At 42.8% G+C, this 20699-nt stretch overlaps 1 protein-coding gene across 1 annotated transcript in view; it reads right to left on the bottom strand.

The window, feature by feature from the left end:
- Positions 1-7852: 7852 nt before the first annotated feature.
- The window catches only part of RASGRP3 (RAS guanyl releasing protein 3), a gene marked incomplete at its 5' end in the record, with an annotated part of 28198 nt that continues 15351 nt past the window's right edge, over positions 7853-20699 (bottom strand). The window contains 7 exons of the mRNA XM_082302428.1: positions 7853-8073; positions 8576-8940; positions 9446-9571; positions 12019-12055; positions 15551-15698; positions 16476-16591; positions 18768-18884. Of these exons, the coding sequence (XP_082158554.1) occupies positions 8065-8073; positions 8576-8940; positions 9446-9571; positions 12019-12055; positions 15551-15698; positions 16476-16591; positions 18768-18884 (918 nt within the window). The 3' untranslated portion in view covers positions 7853-8064. The remainder of the gene's footprint in view (positions 8074-8575; positions 8941-9445; positions 9572-12018; positions 12056-15550; positions 15699-16475; positions 16592-18767; positions 18885-20699) is intronic.

Here is a 20699-nt window from a genome sequence, read left to right as displayed (position 1 = left end):
CTGCTTCATCTTTTTAATATTTTAATCTATTTTATATTTTGTAATTGCCCCAGGTGTACCATGCATTCTGCTCTTTGAGGAGCTGTCACAACAGGAGGAGGTGGGAAGAACTGACCTTCAGTTGCTCTGAGTTTTGTTCTGTTCCTCCCTCTGACCTGATGCAGCAGCTCGTAGTACTCTCTTCCTGTGTAAAGTGATTCTTAGGCTGTGTGAGTACCTGTCTCCCAGGTTATGCTCCTGCATGCCATGTGAACTAGGTATGCTGCTTCTGGGTACTTTCCTGATGCTCTCCAGCCTTGTGGAAATGTAGGTTCCTGCTACTGTGCTCAGATCACTGTAGGAGGCTGTGCTGATGGCAGTCTACTTGTTTTGTCCTTGGGGCTGAATCCAGATTGATGCAGGCAGGAGGAGTTCCTTGGGTTACAGTAATAGCACGAGTATCTGAGAGAATCTCTGTAATGCCAGTGTTGCTCTAATTCGAGGTAGTCATGTAAATAGGCTGATAAACCTCGTTAGAACTGATTCCCCTGTATTTCATTCCACAGTCGACCTGAAAATCTGTTTCATTTATTGTGGCCACTAGATGCTGCTAGTGATTCATGGGTTTGGAAGCAAAGGTCCCTGTGAAAGGCGCTTGGGAATCTGACTTAATGGCTTTTCTCCTTTAGTGTTTCAGACAAATTTAACAAGCCTGACGAGGGAAAAACTTTCTGTATTGAATCCAGATCTTTGAGGATCACTGATACAGATCTATCTCTGCCTAATACCATTCAAATTACTGATCTCTAAAACAGAATGTTGCTGCTTCACGAAGGTGTATTGATGGTTTCTTACAGCAGCATTCTCCAGAGAAGGTATCTCCCTTGTGGGAGGGTAATACTGTGTCGTGAGCATTAGCTGGTGACTACCTGTATTCATGCAAAAATAATTTGTGGGGGTTTTTTTAAGAATTAAGGTTCCTACAGTGGGGTCAGTCCTGGATTAGCAAATGTAAAGAGATTGACAAGTTTTAAGAGCCTTTTGCTGGGAGTGTAGTATCTTCAAGTTGACAGCGTCTGCTTTTCTTCACACTCCTCACTGCAAAGAGGCTGGTGTTTTCTGTCAGTGCATTAGAGTGCTGTAAACTTGTTCCTAGCCAGAAGGAACTCAGGAGGCTCTTCAGAGAGCCCTTACTTGAGTTACATCAGAGCCTTTAGAGGTTGCTTTCTGGGCTAGAGCTGCCAGTTCCTCTGCAAGGCTATAGCTGTTGCTGCAGTTCATAGTCTCACCTTTGCACACTGTGACATGGTGAATTGATGCTGGGGTGGGGTAGGAGCTTCCCCTTCCTCCTCCCAGATAGCTTTTTCTCATTGAAATATGTTGCTTCTTCTCCCTCTTCCAGGACTTACGGTATGCCAAGTCCCAATTTATTGCTGTTTGAGGGGGAAAGCTGAAAAAAAATCAGAAGGCAAAAACAGGAGGCTTTACTCTTCCAACAGGAAAGAAAACACTTTGCTTTTGCCAGCTGTTGTTGTTTTTCCTTACTCTATTGTTTCCTCCTAGTGTGCTGTGACTTCTTTGTTCCCCAGAGAAAACAATCTTTGTATATGTGGAGAGAGCAGCTTTGATAAATGAAAGCAAACAGCCACTGCTTTGTTATTCTCTGTATGATGCTCTGATATTTACTGTTTTCCAAACATGATTCCTGCACTGCTGCACTGGGAGGAATCTCTTAAAGAGAAGCTGGGGGAGGAGGGATGGCTTGTGGATGTTAGTAGACTGTGGTGGATTGGATACACGTGCTTGATTTCATTGTGCATCGTGATCAAAAGCAGAACTCCAGCAGATTTAAGAAGGCAATTAAGTAAGCAAGCAAGGGGAACAGTGTTCTTCCTCTTGACCTTCCTGTTCTTGCCACTCTTCTCCCACAAGCTGTAGGCATCTTGTTCTGTTTTTTCCCCTCTGCCTTTTTTCTCTAGCAGCTTTCGTTTCCTAAAGGCTTCACTTGCATTGCCCTTCCATTCCTTCTGTTAGGAGCACTGTCTCTCAAGCATTGTCACTGTGCAGTAACAACTGTGTGGAGCGGGGGACACACTTGCTTCCCGCATTGGGTGCATTTCTACGTGACTTGGAATACCATGATCCATATGCACTGTAGTCACAGATGGGTTTTCCTTGCAGGTCTAAGGAAGAGATAAAGTTTGTTTCTTACTGTGTGTAAAGGAGTACCACAGCAAGGGAAAGTGGATCAAGCTGAGCTTGCACCATGCATCATTCACCCCAGAAAGCCTTTTGGCTTGCAGCTGTTCCCTGAGTAGTTTTCTCTTTAGTTGGCTGGTAGTCTCTTGCTTGATGAGATTCCCTTACTTCAGCAGCCAAAATCCTGAAGTGTGCAGTTCCATGGTGATGTACCGTGATGGCTGGTGGCCCCAGAGGGGCTCCTCAAGCTATGGATTAGGCTTCTCAGCCAGAGCAGGTAGGTAGCCTACTTTAAGGCTTTGGCTGTGTGTTTCCATGAAACTCTTATTTGCATCTGAATTGAAGAAAATGGCGAGTGCCTCAACCAACCTCAGGCTCACTTAGAACCTAGAGGCTTACCAGTTAAGTATCTAAGATAGGACTGGGGAGAAGGGAAGCAAGATACATGACAGTAGGTAGTTACGAGAAGTGGTTGGAGCTTGAAAAGTCCTGTGGTGTAGGAGTATTCCCTGTAACAGGTTATGCACCTAGGAAATGAAAATTAAACTGCTGAAGTGGGAAGAATGCAGTGAATAAGGATTCTCACTAGGATCTGATGACTTTTGGGTGTCCAAAAGGCTTGTGTCAATTCGTACGGTACTAGAAGTTAATTCAGCTCCCTGTTAGGTTAATGAACACATGCAAACAAAAGCCCTCAAATACCTGTTTATTGCACATGATTTAGTCTTAGTTCTGCCATATTTAGACTGCAGTAGAGAGTCCAGCTGTTGTTGACTATCAGGCTTGTGATGCTGCTCTCTTGGAACTTCTGATTTCCCTGGATAACAGGAATGGTACAGATGTATCAGTGCATTTTCAAGGTGTTGAGTGTGATTTAGCAGTCCCAAACAAGCCAGCTCATGCTGAACTCCAGGTTTGCTTTATCAGCCTCCTAGCAAACCCTTAGGTTAGAGGCACAGCAGTGTTGAGATTGAAGAGCAGTACACCAGGGTGTTTCCCCTGTGTAGGCTCTCAAAGTACTCATGTGCTTGCTTGTTTCAGATTAAGACTTTTCAAAGGGACACAATCTGAAAAAGCAAGTGCTATTACCAGCTGTAAACATTGCCTTCTCCCCTCTTTGGCCGAAAATAAGTTGCACCTCTAATGGCTTAACAAACAAGGGTAGAAGGGAAAAAATATTTTTCCATTGTGTTTACTTTGTGCTTTTTACAGCTCTGACTGCTGTCAGTGTCATTGTTTCCCCTTTATTGTCCAGTAATTTCCCCTCTTGTCCACGTGGGTCTTTCCCACAACAGAGGAGAGAAAAACAAGTACAAAAAGTAGGAAAACACTATTGTAAGACCAAAGAAAGAGGGAGTCTGCCTATGCTGTGGGCAGGTGGAAGGTCGTAACTCGTTTTCACACATGAAGCAGAGATGAAGGTGATAAGGACTCTTCAAACTTTCCGGCATTAGCTCTGTTCATGGAAAAAACAGACTTTTTGGCTAAATTTCATACTGCCCCAGCAGTAGCCTTTTGCTGATGGCTTTTCTGTCTCCTAGGACCAGATTTTCAGCAGCTGTAAACAGCACTTTAAAAGTTCAGCACACAGATTTTCCAACGAGTTTAGCCTGTTGGCTGTAATGCTTTTTTTGAAAATCCAGTTCAGATCAGTGCTAATAACACATTTTTCCAAAGTTGCATCCATTTCTGCAATGACCCTGGGTGAGCTGCCTCTTTTGTCAAGGCTCTCTTGAGAAGTACTTGGAGCTATTTCTTGTGCTGTATGGACGTTCATCAGTTAGCAGGTGGATGCTGAATGAAGCAAACCTTGATCAGATTTTTTTTGAGCTATAATGGTCATGAAACAAACAAACCCTTGTTTCTCCTGCCTACTGTGTCCACAAAATTTGCATTCAGTCCTTCCTTCCCCACCTCCCCCCTTTTGGTGTCCATTGGGATCCTCTTCCATTTTTGGTGTCACATAGAGAAAGAGGTCTCTTAGTGTGCTTCTTCCTGCATTTATTTTTTGTCTGTCTTGTTATTTGTTCTCTGGTTTTGGTGGGGTTTGTTTTGATTTGGGGTTTTTTGGGTTGGTTGTTTCTTGTGGTTTGTTTTTTTTTTTGTTTTGTTTTATTAATTTTTTTCTAGCCTGTGTCCAGGATCTTTCATATGCAGCTATTTCCCATACAGATGCCTAAAGCTTCCAGAACTGGTGTCCAAGGCTGCAAGGATCCTCCTGTGGCAGCTCAGGCTATCTCAGCCAAAGGCTTCCAGACTTCCCATGAGGAAGACCTTGGGGGGCTGCATAGGGCATGCTTTCATTTTGACTTCATAGAGGAGTCCTTGAGCAACAGTCCACAGAGGTGACAGGCTGTTTCATTTTTGAAAAGTAAAATTTTAGGCAATGGCTGCCCCTAAACTTGCTCTGCATCTCAGCTCATCTGCTGTACTGAAAAGAAAATGGCTCACCTTTCCCAGCTGGGGAAAATCCATGCTTCAGACTAGTTCTGGTCAGCAAGCATATTCTCCCTGCCCCTGCCCAAGACTTCACCTGCCTGAGGAAGGTGCCTCTGAGAAGATAGCTTCTGCCTAGGAAGATGTTTCTTTGTAAAGCTGGGTTTATTCTTTTAAAGCCTAAAAGCTGGGTAAGACTGGGGGTGGGGGGCAGAGGAGGATGAGACTCTGGGGACATTTAGAGCAGAGGAGAGAGCTGTAGTTCAAACCTGACTTTGCATTTCACTCTGAGGGAGCCAGATGTCCCCCTGACTCCTTGAGAAGCACTCAGGGCTACTCCATAAAGTTGGAAGCAAAGCTGAAGCTCCCTTATGTGCAACATGAGGCTTTGCAGAGGTTTTACACAAGCACAGAAAGTCCTAGTGGGTTTGGCTCAAACAGCTAAATAATCTCTTAGAGGGTCTATCCAAGCACTTGCATTTTTCACCTACTCTTATTGCTTGTATTCTTTGGCATTTGCAGAGCAAGCTGTAAATAAGGTTTGACATAATCTTCCCTTTTCACTGTGTGGTGTTTTGGGGAGTTTGTGTTTTAAACAATCCCTCAGTCTCCCCCCATGTTTTTTAAAAGATCCCGAGACAGGAGAGAACGGATGGGGTGGAAGTATCCAACATCATTTGGGATCGTATCTGACTTTAGCTACTTCATTAATCCAGCGTTCTTGTCATTATGACGCACTTTCTCCTGGACACTCTCCTGGAATTGCTGTGCTTCTAGCAGGCAGGATTTCACCAAGACCAGCAAAGACACATAGCTCAGGCAGGAGCTCTGATGGCTGATGCTTTCTGCATTTTGTTAAGTTAGGGTGAACAAGAAACTCTTTGTTCCTTTGCCTAGATTGGGGAACTAAAATTGTTTTTGTGAAGAAAAGTCTTTCCCCTGTTCAGAAAAAGATGTCCACTTGAAATAAGAAGAGAAAAAGATTTTTAACATTCTGTATATTCAGGCCTCCCCATGGGACTTCTTCAAATGTTTGTTCAAGCCCTGTCAGCTCTCCCTGCTCAGATCCTTGTTGTGGAACTAGGAGATCCACATTCTGTAAACAGCTGGTGAATGCTTTTTTAATAAATTATTATAAATCTATTCCTTTTTGGGCAGTGAGGGGTGTGTGTGTGAGAAAAAAAGCAGCTGCATTTCTACCCAGCATCTTTCTTGTTTTTCAATGGCCATGAATGCTTACTGCCAACAACGCACTCTGTGTTCCCCTTCCTTAAATGCCTGAAGCAAAGGGTTTCCAGCTGCAGCAGGTGAAATTTCACCTATTCCATCTCAATTTCAGGAAGAATTTCAGGAGAAATTTCTTCATGGATAGGAGGGTTAAGCATTGGAATGGACTGCCCAGGGAGGTGGTGGAGTCACCATCCTTGGAGGTGTTCAAGAACCAACTGGTTTGTGGCATTTAGTGCCATGGTTTAGTTGACAAGGTGATTGGTCAAAGGTTGGACTTGATGACAACAGAGGTCTTTTCCAACCTTAATGGTTTTATGATTCTCCTTGGAGGCTGCAATATTTTGCTTAGCAGGATCATCTGTGTGAGCCTGCAGACTATACTTGATCTGCAACTGCTGCTGAGGTATGTGTAAAACTGACTGAAGCTACCTGACTTGCAAGAGGTTTATTGATGAGATGAGTAAGTCAAGAGCTACAAATAACTTTTAAAAGCCTGCAAGAAATCAGCTGAGGTCTACAGACTAGATGCTGGTCAAAACTATGTGATGTTAAGAATGAAGTTGCTCATGAACATTTCATTTATAAAGCGTTGAGGCTTATCTCAACAGATCCATCAACAGCCTGGATCATAACCAAATTTCTCTATTCAAATTCCCCACCACATCATTTTCATTGTGTGCAAGCCGTGTGCTGTAACGGTAGCTGTGCGGCCAGCCGGCTGTGACCCGTCACCTGACCCACCACAGGAAATAAAGACCGTGTTTTTGCTAATGCTTGTTCTCTGCCCACAGCAGTAAGAGTGAAGTGTGCTTCTGGCCCTCATCCTAGTTTGGAAACCTCTGCTCATGCAGTGCTTATTTCTCTTGAGCTTACAACGATAAAGAGAATGTTATTTTTTTTAAAATGTTTTTTATCTCCACAGATTTACTATTGCTACCGGCTGTGTTGGAAAATAAACCTGCAGGATGCAAGATGCAAACCTGGGCAGGCACCATGTAGTCCCAGTGCAGTTTACAGTCAAATTACCACAGAGGAGTGCAGCTGTCAGTTTTGTGTAGGGAAGTCCATGAAATTACTCTCATCTTGAAGGCTTATAACATGTTGAAGGGTGCAATAACTTGAATTTTGTAGGACATCTTATAACTGGGTGGCTTTAAGTCAGAGTGTGTGCTACACACACATGCCCCTGTTTTAGTGGGGAGACGGGGTAAAAAGACTAACAGGTGTGCCAGTCTTTCAGCTTTGAGTTTTGTGGTGTTTTGTTTTTCTCTCTTTTTTCAGATGAGGGCTGTGCTCTTTCAATAACTTAAAGCTTCTGCAAAATGCAACTTCAATCTGGACCATTGTAGATTCAGGTGCTATGTCCTACATTAGCAAACTGCTAAGCTGGAGATTGCTCTTCAGAACATTTAGTCTTAACGTGTACAGCTTGCTAACCAGAGAAAAGTATCACATCCACATATATACACAGCACACACACACACACACGCACATAAACTGAAGTGTTTATTGCATGCTACTGTTACCATAATCAGTCCTGGCAAAGATGACCCTTCTCCATTGTGCTGTAACCAGACAAACACATAGTGTCTTGGAATTCCTTCAGTCTCAGCCAGCTGCTGCCTGTTTGAAGGATCACCAGTCTGGGAACTGGTATCACTGTGCTGAACACCAATACGTTCACCGTAGCAATGTAAACACAGCCAAAATTCAAAACCCCATCTGTGCAAAGAATTTCAGTATAGAGGACTTCGTGAGAGATTTTTGTTTGAGATTTAATCAACACACATACCTACTTCTTTCCTTAAATGATCATTACAAGCCTTGGGAAAGGAGTGTTATTGAACAAACTTAGATGCTTGGCTTCTGTCCTCACCATTGTTGTTGCTGGCAGACATACCAAAATGATGCAGTGCCTTTAGAGAAGGCCAAATATATCCTCACTGGCATGTAGAGGAAGTTTCCACAGAAGTCATACAAAAGAAAACACTGAGCACAGAGATCCGTTCTGCTGTGTCTGTGCAATGTTCATCCAAATGGCTTACTCGTGAGAAAATAAATAGTGCCTTACAACACCTTTCAGCTAAGGAAACAGGGCACTGGTTGGGTTTAAAAGGATGAGGTATGGGTACAGTTGTTATGGCCAGATGTGGTCTGTGACAGTCCATCAACACTTGCTGTAGTTGTCATCTTCAGTTTTCTGTGCCTCAGGGTGAGCAATCAGCTATCCTGTAAGCAGAAGAAAATAGGCATTTACATGCTGGCAGAGATGGTCAATAAAAGCATGAGGCTTTGGAAGTATAAACTTTATGGGTGACAGTAACAGACCAATATCCTGCCCCAGCCTGGACTCCTGTATTTGTCAGAATGCTAATTGTTGTGAGTCTAACACAGAGCCCTGAACTGTGCAGTGCAAGGGTACAACAGCACAGAAAGTGGCCAGATATCCACCAGGTTATTTTAATAATTTTCAAAATGAGAAGTACCCAACTGCTAAAAAGCCCATACTGACACCAAAACCCAAAATGCCAGTTACAGCATCACAGTAAATGTGTACTGCAGTGTAGAAAACAGGGATCTGTGGATGATTTAACATTCTTCTGAAAGTAACTCTTGTGCAAGAAGCAATGACAAATTTGAATGAAAAAGCATCCTGAAATGAATAAAATAACCTTATGAGACTTCAGACTGGAGCAGATTTTAAACTGTCTTGGCTTCTTTTGGAACTCACCTCAGATTCTTGTCTTTCTGGGAGGGTTTCTATCCTGTTGTGATCCTGTATAACTTGTGGGGCCTCAGCTTCTAGCTCTACATCAGCCTGCATGCTGGGCTTTTCATTCTCCCACTTTGCAAAGCCTTTGTTCTTCCCAGCTTTTCCGTGGAATTTCGACTTCATTTTGGGGAAAGTATGGGAACCTGAATCGTTCCAGCCTGGCTCATGCCAGAGTGGTTCTGTCTGCGTTGCTTGGCTGGTGGTCACCCGCTGCAGCCGCACGGAAATTTTTCGTGAAGAGCCAGTGACGAGGGTGATAGCTCTGCCATCAAGGTCCTGGTGTTCTGCAGCAACACTGGGAAATTCAAATACTTCATCTTGGACTGAAAGAGAAGGTGGAATTGTTTCATTTAAGTATTCTATTTCAAGGTCTTTACAAGAAGGTAACAAGCCTGGGGGAGGGTGGGGAGGTAACCCCTTGTATGCAGCAGTGGTATCAGTATCTTTATGCTGCTCAGAAACTGTTTCTGATGCTGTGTGCACAGATTTTATTCTCTCACCATGCTCAGGGAGTAAGGCAGTGCTAGAATTGCGCCCTATGTCTTCTTCCCCCTAAGTGACAAAAAAGGAGAAGTACAATTTCATTTCTTTTCAGCTGGGAGAGGGGTGCCAGTAAGGAGGATAGTGAGCCTTAGACGGGACACAAAGGCCATCACTGGAGAAAAGGATGTTGTAATCTGAGGACTGAACACATGCCATAGAGCAGTGAAAAGTAGAGGTGCTGCTCTGTGTGTTGATACAAAGGAAAAATTAAAAATGGCGGCAAGGACACTGGCCATTAGAGAGGATTCCAGAAATGGTTTAAAATAGGAGGAAAACTGCCCCCACCTGGAGGCAGAGATGGACTGCTAGGCAGAGACCCGTGGTTGCTGCCTACTGAGGTTCCTCTGGAAAATTTCCTGCATGCCAGCACAAGCAGGTCTCTGCATTGCTTGTGACAGTTGGCACCACAATCTGTAAAGAGAGAAATTGTCAAGTCATCAAAAGGAAAGCCACAACTATCTGGTAATCCCTCAGGGCTATTAGCAGGCAGATACCAAGGAAGGACTTTGAAGGAACAAACAGTTTGACAGAAGGTGTGAAGGGAGTCACAGAAATGGATCATTTGGTGTGAAGGGCATTACAAAAAAAAAAAAAAGGATAATTTCCATGACAGCCATTAATAGAAAAATGGCAGGAGAAGAGAAGAAGTAAGATGTATTTTAATAATAAAATGGTCTCAAGGAAGAGATGTGGAATTACTGATATGAGCCTGTGTATGCCATGCATAAAACTTCTGCCCTGAGAGGGGGCATTATTTATTTGGCTGGCTTTTATTTCACCCAGCAGGGCCCATTATAGTAAACACATTTGGTTAGAAGACACCAGAGCACCCATATCCTAAGCCTCTGGAAGGACTGCTGGATGTCAGTGCAGACTACTGTAGGTTAAAACTAGTCTAAGTAGCTCAGTGAGCAACATGAGCACATGAATGAACTCTGTGGAAGTGTATCATCCACCCAGATGAGACTTGCTGAGTACTTGCACTCCAAGCCTCTGCTAGGATCTGCATCACTGTGGATACATCATTGCTAGGTGCATTTATCTGAAGTGTGGCTGGAGTATGGATCTTATCTGTAAGAAAGGGCTGAAGAGTGGAGGATGTGCCCCAAACACAATCTCTCTCTCCTCTGTGTACCTTTCCATTGTTTGAAAATTCCCATCTCCCTTGCTTCTCTGTTGCTGTTCCATAGCCCAGCATTTTGTTCTAGGCAAGCATTGCCAGGGTGCTGCATTTTTAACTCTGCTATAAGAACCACTCTGCTCAGGGCAGCAGCTCTGGCATGATGGGTGAGGTTCTGGTTTCTGCCACCACCTTGATCATATGACAAATACAGCAGTATACACCCAGCTCTGGTTTTCTCTGCCTCAAAGGTAGCACTCTCCCTCAGATACACTGAAGATCTCTCTTGAAGTGGAGAACTCCTATCACTTGCAGACCAGGCAGTCTAGCTTTTAGCTCATTTCCCACAGTGTTGGGGTAGGCAGCAGGCCTGAAAGGAGGAACTCCTTCCCTCCCTCCCTCCCTCCCCCTGCTGTGTCAGAGGTTCAGAGGATGACAGCTCTGTGCTCAAAGGCAGAATTCATCCCTAGTGGGTGTCACAATCCAGTGAAGCTGGAACACAGAGCAGCCAGTAGCTGCTGCAACAAAAGGCAGGCACCCTCACACTTCTTGATCACTGTAGGATCTGAGAGAGCAGCTCTGCTCTCTTGCTTTCATGCCTCATTGCCTGTAACTTTGATTTTACAGAAACACTTGCGCTCAGTCCCCACTGGGCCACTGCTACAGGCAGCGATGCAGGACAGGAGCTCAACTTTCAGATCTCAAATTGAGTTTACAGGTTGGTGTGACAAAACCCTACCTTCCTTCCCTCATCCTACCAGTAAAACTATAAACTGCAACCAGCCCTTTCAAAGCTTCTAAGATGACAGTAATCAAGAATATCTGAATTACATATGTTGATTTAGCCATGGACATTTCCCCCATCCCTCTCTGAGGAAGAGAGGTTTGTGGCTGGGGAGAGACAGGAATATGGTGTATCCTAAACAAAAATACTGTGAATTCTTTGTCCTTCTCCTTGAAGTCAGTGTAAGACTAGGGGAAAAAGAGTACAAATGTGAATGTTCCCCTGTGAATAACTGAGATGCAGCTACAGCTGTGAAAATCAACAGTGCACTTCAGCCAGAGTTGGGCTGTTTGAGAAATAAATAGGTCCAGGATTTTAAAGCCAATAAGGACCACTACAATGTCCCTTTTCCTCTGACCTGGTTAATATGGTGCAAGCACTGCATAAGAAATTAAGTATTTTATGAAGGCAAAGGGGAGGGATGTAAGAACTCTAGGATTTTTTATAAGTTGAATGTCTGAAGAAGATCTTGCAAGGAGATCTGCTGGGCAGTCTAGGAATTAAATATTTCTGTATTTCTATCTCAGCCACTATTAAATTGCAAATAGGCTTGACTACAGGCACATGGATGTACATGACAAACAGTGTTGCCAGCAGACTTTTTCCTGGCCTGAGTCTCAGGGGATATATTTCAGGATGTGTCTCAGTGTTAGGATAAGAACACTTGGTTTTCCAATTTACAAGGTCTTTACTGGTAGAAAGTGACAGCTCATGGAGTCGGGGGCTGCTTTGGACCTTTATCTCACAGAATCTGTGTGTTCCTCCTGGGTGGTATTTTCTCTAATGCAGGGAGACTTCAGAGTGTACCAGTAGTCAGTGCTCATGGACAATACCAAATGTAGATGCAAGATGTGTTTGAACATATGCCATTTTAGTTAAAGGTATGGTTGACTGACTTGTACTAAAACCCACCACCCATAGCTTGAAAAAAAAATCCTTGTAATATTTATTTACCTTTGCATTTGTAGCCTTGTTTGATTATACCCCAGAGCTGCAAAGAAAGACAAAAGAACGTCAAGGAATCAGAAAAGAAAGCTGGAAGGAAAACAAGGTCACAATGAGGAAGTACCAATGGCTACAAAAGCACAAACAGGATACAACTGCTCTTAACACCCTTCCTGTCAGGCAGACCTCCCCCTCTAATTGTGATAAGACTTGTGTACCTTCTCCCTTACTTCTGCTACTTACTAGCAGTAATGGGTCTACCAGAGAAGGAGAGAGACAGACAACATTTGCTTCCAGGAACGGGTGAAAAATTGCCATCGTATCAAGCTTTGTGAAAGCAGCAGAGCACATTCTGCTTCTGGGCTCCCTTAGTGTTATCTGCAGGAGGATTTCCTGTGTACATCCATTTTCCAAATACATCACTGATCCATAACGTTCAAACACAGCAGAAGAAAACACCACTCGAGACAAAAACTAGGTTCTTCGTTCCTGTACTGGTTTCCAGCACACCTAGCCATAGCAATCTGATCTGTGCACCTGCCTTTTCCCACCTTAAAAAAACCCAAAAAAATCCAAATAGTTGAAGAATGAAACAGGAAGAAAAGCCACTAGATTCCACCTTAGCCTTTCCTCAGAAGCTGTTCTTGTTGACATACACTTAAAACTACCAAAGGCTAAACTTCAGAGGGCCAGTGTGTGTGGTCCCACTTTTGGGAAGCTTTCACTGCCACGTGAGCAGGATTGCTTGGAAACAGGGAAACTCCCTAGCAAATTGTTTTCTATATGTGCAGAAGCACTGTATCTACAGCCATGGCTTTATAAAAACAAGCATTTCCACTCTGAGAAGCAGTGAGAGGAAGGGGCAATTTTTCTAACTCCATAGCATAAAAGGAAAAAAACTGGGGACTCTGGTGTTTATTTTTCCTGAACTCATTCACCTCATGAAGGGAGGATGAACACATCCAGGCAGCTGAAACTGCATGTGGCTCCTCACCAGATTTGTAAGTATCCATGCACAAGAGAGTGGGGGGTGAATATGGTCATTAAGGAACAGTTTAAAGAGAAGAGATGATGAACATTCAGAATCCAAAGGAAAGAGTAAAGTAAACAGAATGGAAAGATTCTGGGTGAGAAAAACATCCCACTCACTGCACGAAAGAAATAGCAAGGAAAAACAGGGGTCTGGAGAGAGCAAAAATAGATTAGCCAAGGTAGAAGAATGGTGAAAAAAAGAACAGAAAGGACAACAGTGGAACCTGGGTCCATAGAAGGCCTGCCTGCTGCTTATTCTTTTGCTAATCCTGCATATGTGCACAGTGAATGCAGTTGCTGTGCTCAGGAAGCAACAGTGGAGCACCCCAGTCCCTCTTAAAAGAGCAGCAAAGACCTATTTTCCCAGATCTCTTTTACAGGATCACTGTAAGAGACATGGATTGTTACTTATTTCTTTTAAGCTCTAATCTATTCCCACTGAAGTCCTTTCTCCTCACTCCTCACCTTATCTCTGTACCTTCCTCCCACTCAAATTTGGCACCACTGTTGTGGTTACACACCGCAGGGAAAGCTTAGCTGAAGTGTCATGTCATGAATTCTGACCTAAAGCTTTGAATGTGTCTGACACAGCTGTGCTGCAAAGCTGTCTTGAGCCAGCTCCAAGGTAAGAGGATCTGTGCAAATTCAGATTATAAAGCTTAACAGGATGGCCTGTCACCTACCCTGCCACGTGGTGCAGCTCAAGCTGTGGGACGGAACTGTGACTGGCCATGGGCATATCAACTTTGTGCTGCTAATGGCATTAAGTCTAAGCTTGACCTTCAAAGTTTGTATCATTTTAATAACTGTGTGCATTGTACTGTCATGTCAATTCATCCTGCTGCATGGTCAATGCACATTATTTTGACTGTGAATCAGTGCATCAGTTTGAAATTAGGTTTCCACCCGTGGATGAGTAGCACTGAAATGCAGAACAAATATGCAGCAGATTCTGTAGTTGGTTCCTGTCCTATCAGTCCAACTCATCCACAGAACAATGCCAATGACTTCAGTGAGCTGACAGGAAAAATGACCTTATTTCCATTTCCTGTACAACCTTTTACTCATTTGTATTCCTGCACTGGATGTAATCAGGGAGACGTGAAAAACCTAACAATGGCCAATTAGAAAATTGATGCAGGAGAAAAATATCTGCTGGAGAGGACGTTTCGGGGCAGTCCTCGGGCCTTGCTTTGCTGTGGAAGCCTTCCAAACATGCGCTGAGTGTCACAAACGCAATGACATCTTCCCAAGGCAGCCTGGAACAACACGCTCTGGCCAGTGGCTGTCCCTGCCCCGTGGGTCTGCTGGAGCTGTCAGCTCGGGAGCCCACCAGCACGCTCCTACGTCAGCACTAACCATGTCACCTCCAAAGCTTTTGCACTTCTAGCGGAAATAGGTGGAATTCCTTCTCCCCCACGGCGTTAGTCAGTGGCAGTGGTTGCCATAGGGACTTCAAGCATCTGAACAAAACTGACACGTCGCAAAAGAACTGAGTGGAAGATGGAGCATGGACTAGGGTAGGAACACCAGAGTGCGTCTGAATGGAGGCACGTTTTTGTGCTTAGCAGTGCTGTTATTGCTACTTTCAACCATTTTAGTGGAAAAGATCCTGGAATAAAGTCACCCCAGAGTGCAGAGGTGTATCTGCTCTGGTGAGCAGGGACAGGGGCTGGGTTTACAGCTGGTTATGTGGGCCACATGCAAGCAGAGGACATGGGCCTCTGCCCTTACTGCTTCAGCTGTCCAAATGTGGACATTTGATTTCAGCCAAGTGTGTCCATTAAAGCAACTTTTATATCATAGTAATTCTTTATTCTTTACTATATTTGGGTTGAAGTGGAAAACTTAGAGGTTCACAAGCAACTCAAATGTCCACAAAACCAATCCTTTCCCAGATATGTAGAGAGCACGCTAATAAGTGACATCTGGTAAGTTGCAGCTGAGAGAAAAAGCAAATTATAAAACTCCCATCTAATAAATTCAAAAAATTCTTATTGTACAGAACTGCTGGAAGCACTTTTGGTTTGTTTACCAAATTAGAAGATCTATTAATTTAATAGAGAAAAAATTAGGGCTGTAATAGCCATTCAGAGAATTATGAACATATCTATGTTGCCATGTGCAACTTCCTGAGAAAGAACAACTTTTGCCTCATCTACATCCTCTGTTCCAGACATCTATTTTCCTCCAAGCTTGTTTTCATGGGAAATCAAGCCAAATTAAAGAACTTAAGATAAACCAAGTAGAACCATTCATATAGTCTCTAATATCCTTTAGCTAATGTAATTTTGCCCCCCCCCCAGAGAAATTCTCACAAATGCCTATTTTCAGAAACCACTAAATCAAAACTGGATTGCACAATGTGAGTAAATGTTTTGTGCTTCTGAATGCCATGAGATATTATTTGGCCAAGAGACTTTAGCAATGTATGGAGCCAGTTTCACCCCATATCCATTAAAGGGTAAAAGTTGTTTTTAAGGTATGCTGGTATTAAAATCATACTTACAAATCCTGCACAGTGCTCGCAGAAAGTTGGTTTAAGATAGGTCATTTCCTGAAAGTTATGGATAAACCCTGGTCCCATTTTACACTGAAACTGTGACTTAGCTCTTAGAAAGTAAGCCATCATTTCTTCTTTGCTTATAAGACCATCTCTGTAAGGGAAATAAAAAGTAGAGTAGATCTGTCACTGCTCATGGCACTGAAAAATTTGGGGTTTTCTCATTGCAGAAAGCATGCAGCACACAAAGCACATCCTTTGAAAGAACTGCAGAAGTCCTGGAAGGAAAAAACCCTTACAGAAGTTGTGATTCTAATCTTCCTTTAAACAATAACACTGAACTTGCAGCATGAACCTTGTTATCTCACAAGGTTAGTGGTATCAGAACACAGGCCAGGCCATTAAATGAAGGAACTTGACTTACTGCTCACACAAAACATTCCTCTGGCTGACCACCAGCCTTCACGGCCAAAGAGATTCTGGACAAGAAGAATCATCAAGCCCAGCTGGCTAGGAAATATATGTTTTATATACCTTCTAGAATATTTGTTACCCCCTCTCTGCTACATGCACTCATTTCCCCAGTGCTGTACACAACTTATTTGTTCCACCAGTCTGATGCTTGGTCTGGATAGAGCACCTCCCCTGTAATTTGACAGTACTTCAGGGTTTTGACTCAGTCCCAACAGGAATTCCTCATTAAGCTATTACAAAAATTATTTTCAAAGTGTCAGGTAAAGCAGGACTCCAACCTGGGTAGACTTCTTATACTGACTACAGTATAAGAATTTAAATGATAACAGATTCAGCTGTTGGTAATCTTGTCAGACACAAGAAACTTGGGAGACACTGTTCCTTCAATATTTGTATTTTCTGAATTTTTAAATATAGGAAAAGAAAAAAACCACCACAAAAAAATCTCCAAGCTTACTGGTCTTTGTCCAGCACACAGAAAGAGTCCAAAAAGGGGAAGTTGGCAGCTATACTTTCGAAGTCTTCCTGAGAAATATAACCATCATGGTCGTGATCATAGTTCCTAAAGACAGACTGGGGAAAAAAAAAGAGATTATTGTACTATTATCTAGACTATCCTGAATCTATAGAGGCCTCTTCAACATTATAATGACATGTAACTTAATTTTCTATTCAGCTATTCAGATGCTCTGTTGCATCTGGTTTATTCCTTTTTATTTTTACTTGGTATTTCAATATGCATATTATTGGACTCTATGGGAAAAATGGCTAATTTTTAAAGAAAACATCAGCACTTATCTAGTGATGATCCTCCACACCTCTTCACACATAATTATTCTTGCTTTACTTTTCTTCTTTGTTGGAAATGTCACTAAAATTCTGTCCCATGTGATGACATATTCTCTTTGCTTCATTAAGTACACTTTTTAAACATGAAAAAGGGGAAGAAATAAAACCAACAGCAGCTTTCCCACGACTGTTTCAGATGGTTTTGGCTTAATTTCTCATTTAGCTGGTCACCTCTACTCTGCTACAGTACTGCTTCAATCTCATTTGTTTACTAATATTTTGACACCCCGATCATGAGCTCTTTGTGTCTAACAACCATTCCCATCCATCAGCCCACCCCAATCCACTGCTAAGCAAAAACAGACATGGGATCAAATTTAAAATTTAAAAGGTGGTGGGTGCCATCCTCAGCTGCTAAGGAGTTACTATATTTTGTGCAGCTGTTTGCAGAGAAGTGCAAGGGGTGTTAAAGCTACGTATGATGCTGATGGGAAAACACGAGTGTCAAAGTCAACATAACTATCTGAGATGCACATGGTGTAGTACAGACCCCTTCATTAGATTAAAATGTTGTTGATAAAGACATTAAATTAGTATACCGAGACCCCTGAAAGATGTTGGTATTGCTCTTGTTTTAACAAGAACCTGATGAAACCCATTTCTATCAAATGGCTGTAACCGATGACTGGCAGACCTCAAAAAATATCATAAAGAAGGAACCAAAACACAAAACCAAATAGTATTCAACACTTTTTGTAATAAATACAGTGCCTATAAGCACAACTCAAAGCAACTAGTAAATAACAAATATTGGCAAAGTGAAAACAGCTGTGCAGAGTGGTGTGAGCCTCCTAGTAAGCTGTATTCATAAAAGCCCTAAACCATGTTTTAATCCTCAAGCATACGTCCTGAAGCAGGCCAAAATTGTGGAATGGGGGCTGCAATTCCCTCAACCATAGAAACAAACATAAACTCCCACTGAGCACATTCTGGAAAGATTAAGGAATTGTGACAGACTTCCTATTTAAACAAGCTATCAAAGAGAGGTTTGGATGTGGAGTTATTTTTATCAACACATACGGCACTGACAAAAGCAAATCAGGAACATTGTGTGCATTTCTGGCATCCCACATTAGAAGAAGAGTGAATTTTTTTTAAAAAAAGGTCATGTACAAAAAGTAAACTACAAGATATACTTGAAGTCTGAGTGAGAGAACTGAAGACTTTGTTTAGGTTATCTTAATGACATAACCCAATTAACAATCTGTAGCACAGACAAGGCCAGAATTTAATAGCTCCTCCCAGACTTACTTATTAATTTGTAGAAAGCAGAAGGAAATGTTCTGTCTCCAAAGGAATCTGGAGGTGTTTAGTTTTTTTACATTACCTAGCACAACACTTCACCTTCCAAACGGAAGCTAGAAGATCCCAGCTACAATTCTGCATGACCTCATGTCCACATTTTAAAAGTGACACCAAGACAGTGCTGTCTTTACCATAACATAACATGCTCTGGACAGTAAAATAACAGCAAGCTGAAAACCAGAGGCTGTTTCCAGAAAAGTTCATTGGACCTATTAATGTGTGAGACCTTGTTTCTGAGTAGCTTTCTTTTCAGCTCTCTGTTACCAGACATGAATTTTGTGGCTAGAGCTGCAAAACCTCAACTTCGCCTGCTGAATTTATATTTGCTAGACAAACCTATTAAACAGGAGGCAGGTTTTGGATGCTCCTGAAAGTCTCCTCCTTTGTACCCAAAAACCTATTTACTAATCCCATTGCTGATTGCAGGAATAAAATAAATATTTCTGAAGGTATCAGTAACGGCTCAAATTTGTTATCATATGTCTGAAATTCAACCCAACCATAACAATCTCATGATAACCTTGAAATTCATTATAACGATGAAAATATCAAAGCTATCATCCTCTTAGACCAGTGTAATATTCCAAATACTTACGTCCACCAGTTTCCGTATGTGCTTGTTAATGACGGTAGGGTCAGGTTTAGGTACCACTCCAGATGCCCACTCCAGTGGCACTACTGGCTTGTTGGGGGTGGTCGGGGAGGTGGGCTGCTGAGAGATGGATCAGAACACAAGGATTTTCAAATCTGAATTAAGAAGTTGAATTTCCCATTAGAAGTGGCTCGAAATGTCACAGCTACAACCGCAAACTACTGGAGTACCCGTAAAGACGTGCTTAGTAAAACATCAGGCAGGGCTTTAAAGGGCTGCTTGCCTTCACTAACAGAATCAGTTGGGCTCTCTGTGGCACCTTGCAGCTGCACTGCCACCACCCAGGGAGCTCAGAAGCAAGCCCGAGCAGTCTGTCCTCACTGACAACTCCAGAGGGTTCAACAGCTATGAGACTTGAAGGGAGAGGGAAGGAAGGAGGGTCTGTGAACACAGCAGGCATCAGAAATGGGTAAGCCCAGAAACCTGCTTTGCTCCTCAGTAAAACCTCTGAGGAACTCTCCAGCACAACACAGTCTGCCCCAGATCCCTGCTGGAGGGACCGTGCTCAGGAGCCACGTGAGGGACTGCCACAACCTGAGTAAGTTCATACTCCTGCTCTGTGCAGCACCAGCAAGACAGCAGGATGCAGAAGCAGGGGAAGAATTGTGCTCAGCAACCCCACTGGTTTCCAGCTGAGATGTGCCAGGATGTACAGCTTGATTCCTCTAGGCAGCTTGAGTAGATAGGGGCTAATCTTTGACTTGCTCTGCAGATAACACCAGCCAGACTATTTTATCCTGAAAACATCTTGGTCTTGACAAAACAACAGCTGACAGCTCACTGGATGCATGGAGCTTACAGCCTGACTCCCTCCACACCACTACACAGTGGGAGTAGCTCTGGAATGCAGCTCAGATTCTTCAGGTAGAAAACATAGGACAAACCTGAATACATTTTCAGGTAAGGATTCAAAAATAACCAGTTAGCATGAAAAATGCTGTAAGACATACTGGCCTTTCCCTGCATCTGCCGCTGGACATCTAGCAGGTGAAGCAGTGTCAAGCAGAAAAAATCCAGTGTGTTTTGGATCAGAAGGGAAAGGGTCCACAGTGTCAGAAAGCCCCTGTGTTAGCTGATGAGCAAAGAATCTGGGTCTCATCTGTCCCACTCTAAGTTGGTGTGACTTGAAAGGGAGACAATTAAGACATGTAAAGATGTTACACGTATCATTGCATAAAACAGTGATGTTGAGGACTTTGACATTGAGATAAGAAATGGGCACAGGATCATATTTTGTGTTTGGTTGGAAAAGAAAAAATGGATTTGTTAGTGGGTTGCTTAATTAAACTGGCTTTTCCTTTTTCAACTGTTAGAACAGCTTTTATCAATGCCTCCATAGATTTTGACCCGTACAAATGTTCACAAGTAAGTTTGGGAGGAAAACATCCCTATATCAACAAAATTAAATTCCAATTAGAAGTACGGTGAACCTGGACGTCCAGCTCTATCTCCCAAAAGCACTGGCTCAAAGCATCTGTATTAAAAGTTTCAGTGTGGTGTTAGACTAACAAGACCTCACGGAGAGCTTTTAACACCTGCTGGTCTGAGGACACAGTGACAGAAAGAGACTGAATCCACTGGAGCCTTCCTCTTTCTTCTGGGCTATTTCATTTGAAGCCTCATTCAATTTCAATGGCTTTTTTGGCAAGTTGCAATGAAAATTCATGTTACTGACTACTAGCCAAAGGGAAATATTTGTTCCTTCTATTTCACTCATAGACTCAAAGGAAAAACCATGATTTTATTTATGTATTTGAAATGCATCCTGTGAGGAAAAGTTGTCCAGAGACTACCAAGTTGAATTTATTAAACATTCCAAAACACCGTTTCTGGTCATGCAGTTTGTGATTCAGATGGTATCTCCCAGTTATTTTA

Source organism: Coloeus monedula, assembly GCF_965178545.1.
Source record: "Coloeus monedula genome assembly, chromosome: 2".
NCBI lineage: Eukaryota > Metazoa > Chordata > Aves > Passeriformes > Corvidae > Coloeus > Coloeus monedula.
The sequence above is the reverse complement of the archived record's forward strand: the minus strand, read 5'-3'. Positions and strand labels throughout refer to the sequence as shown.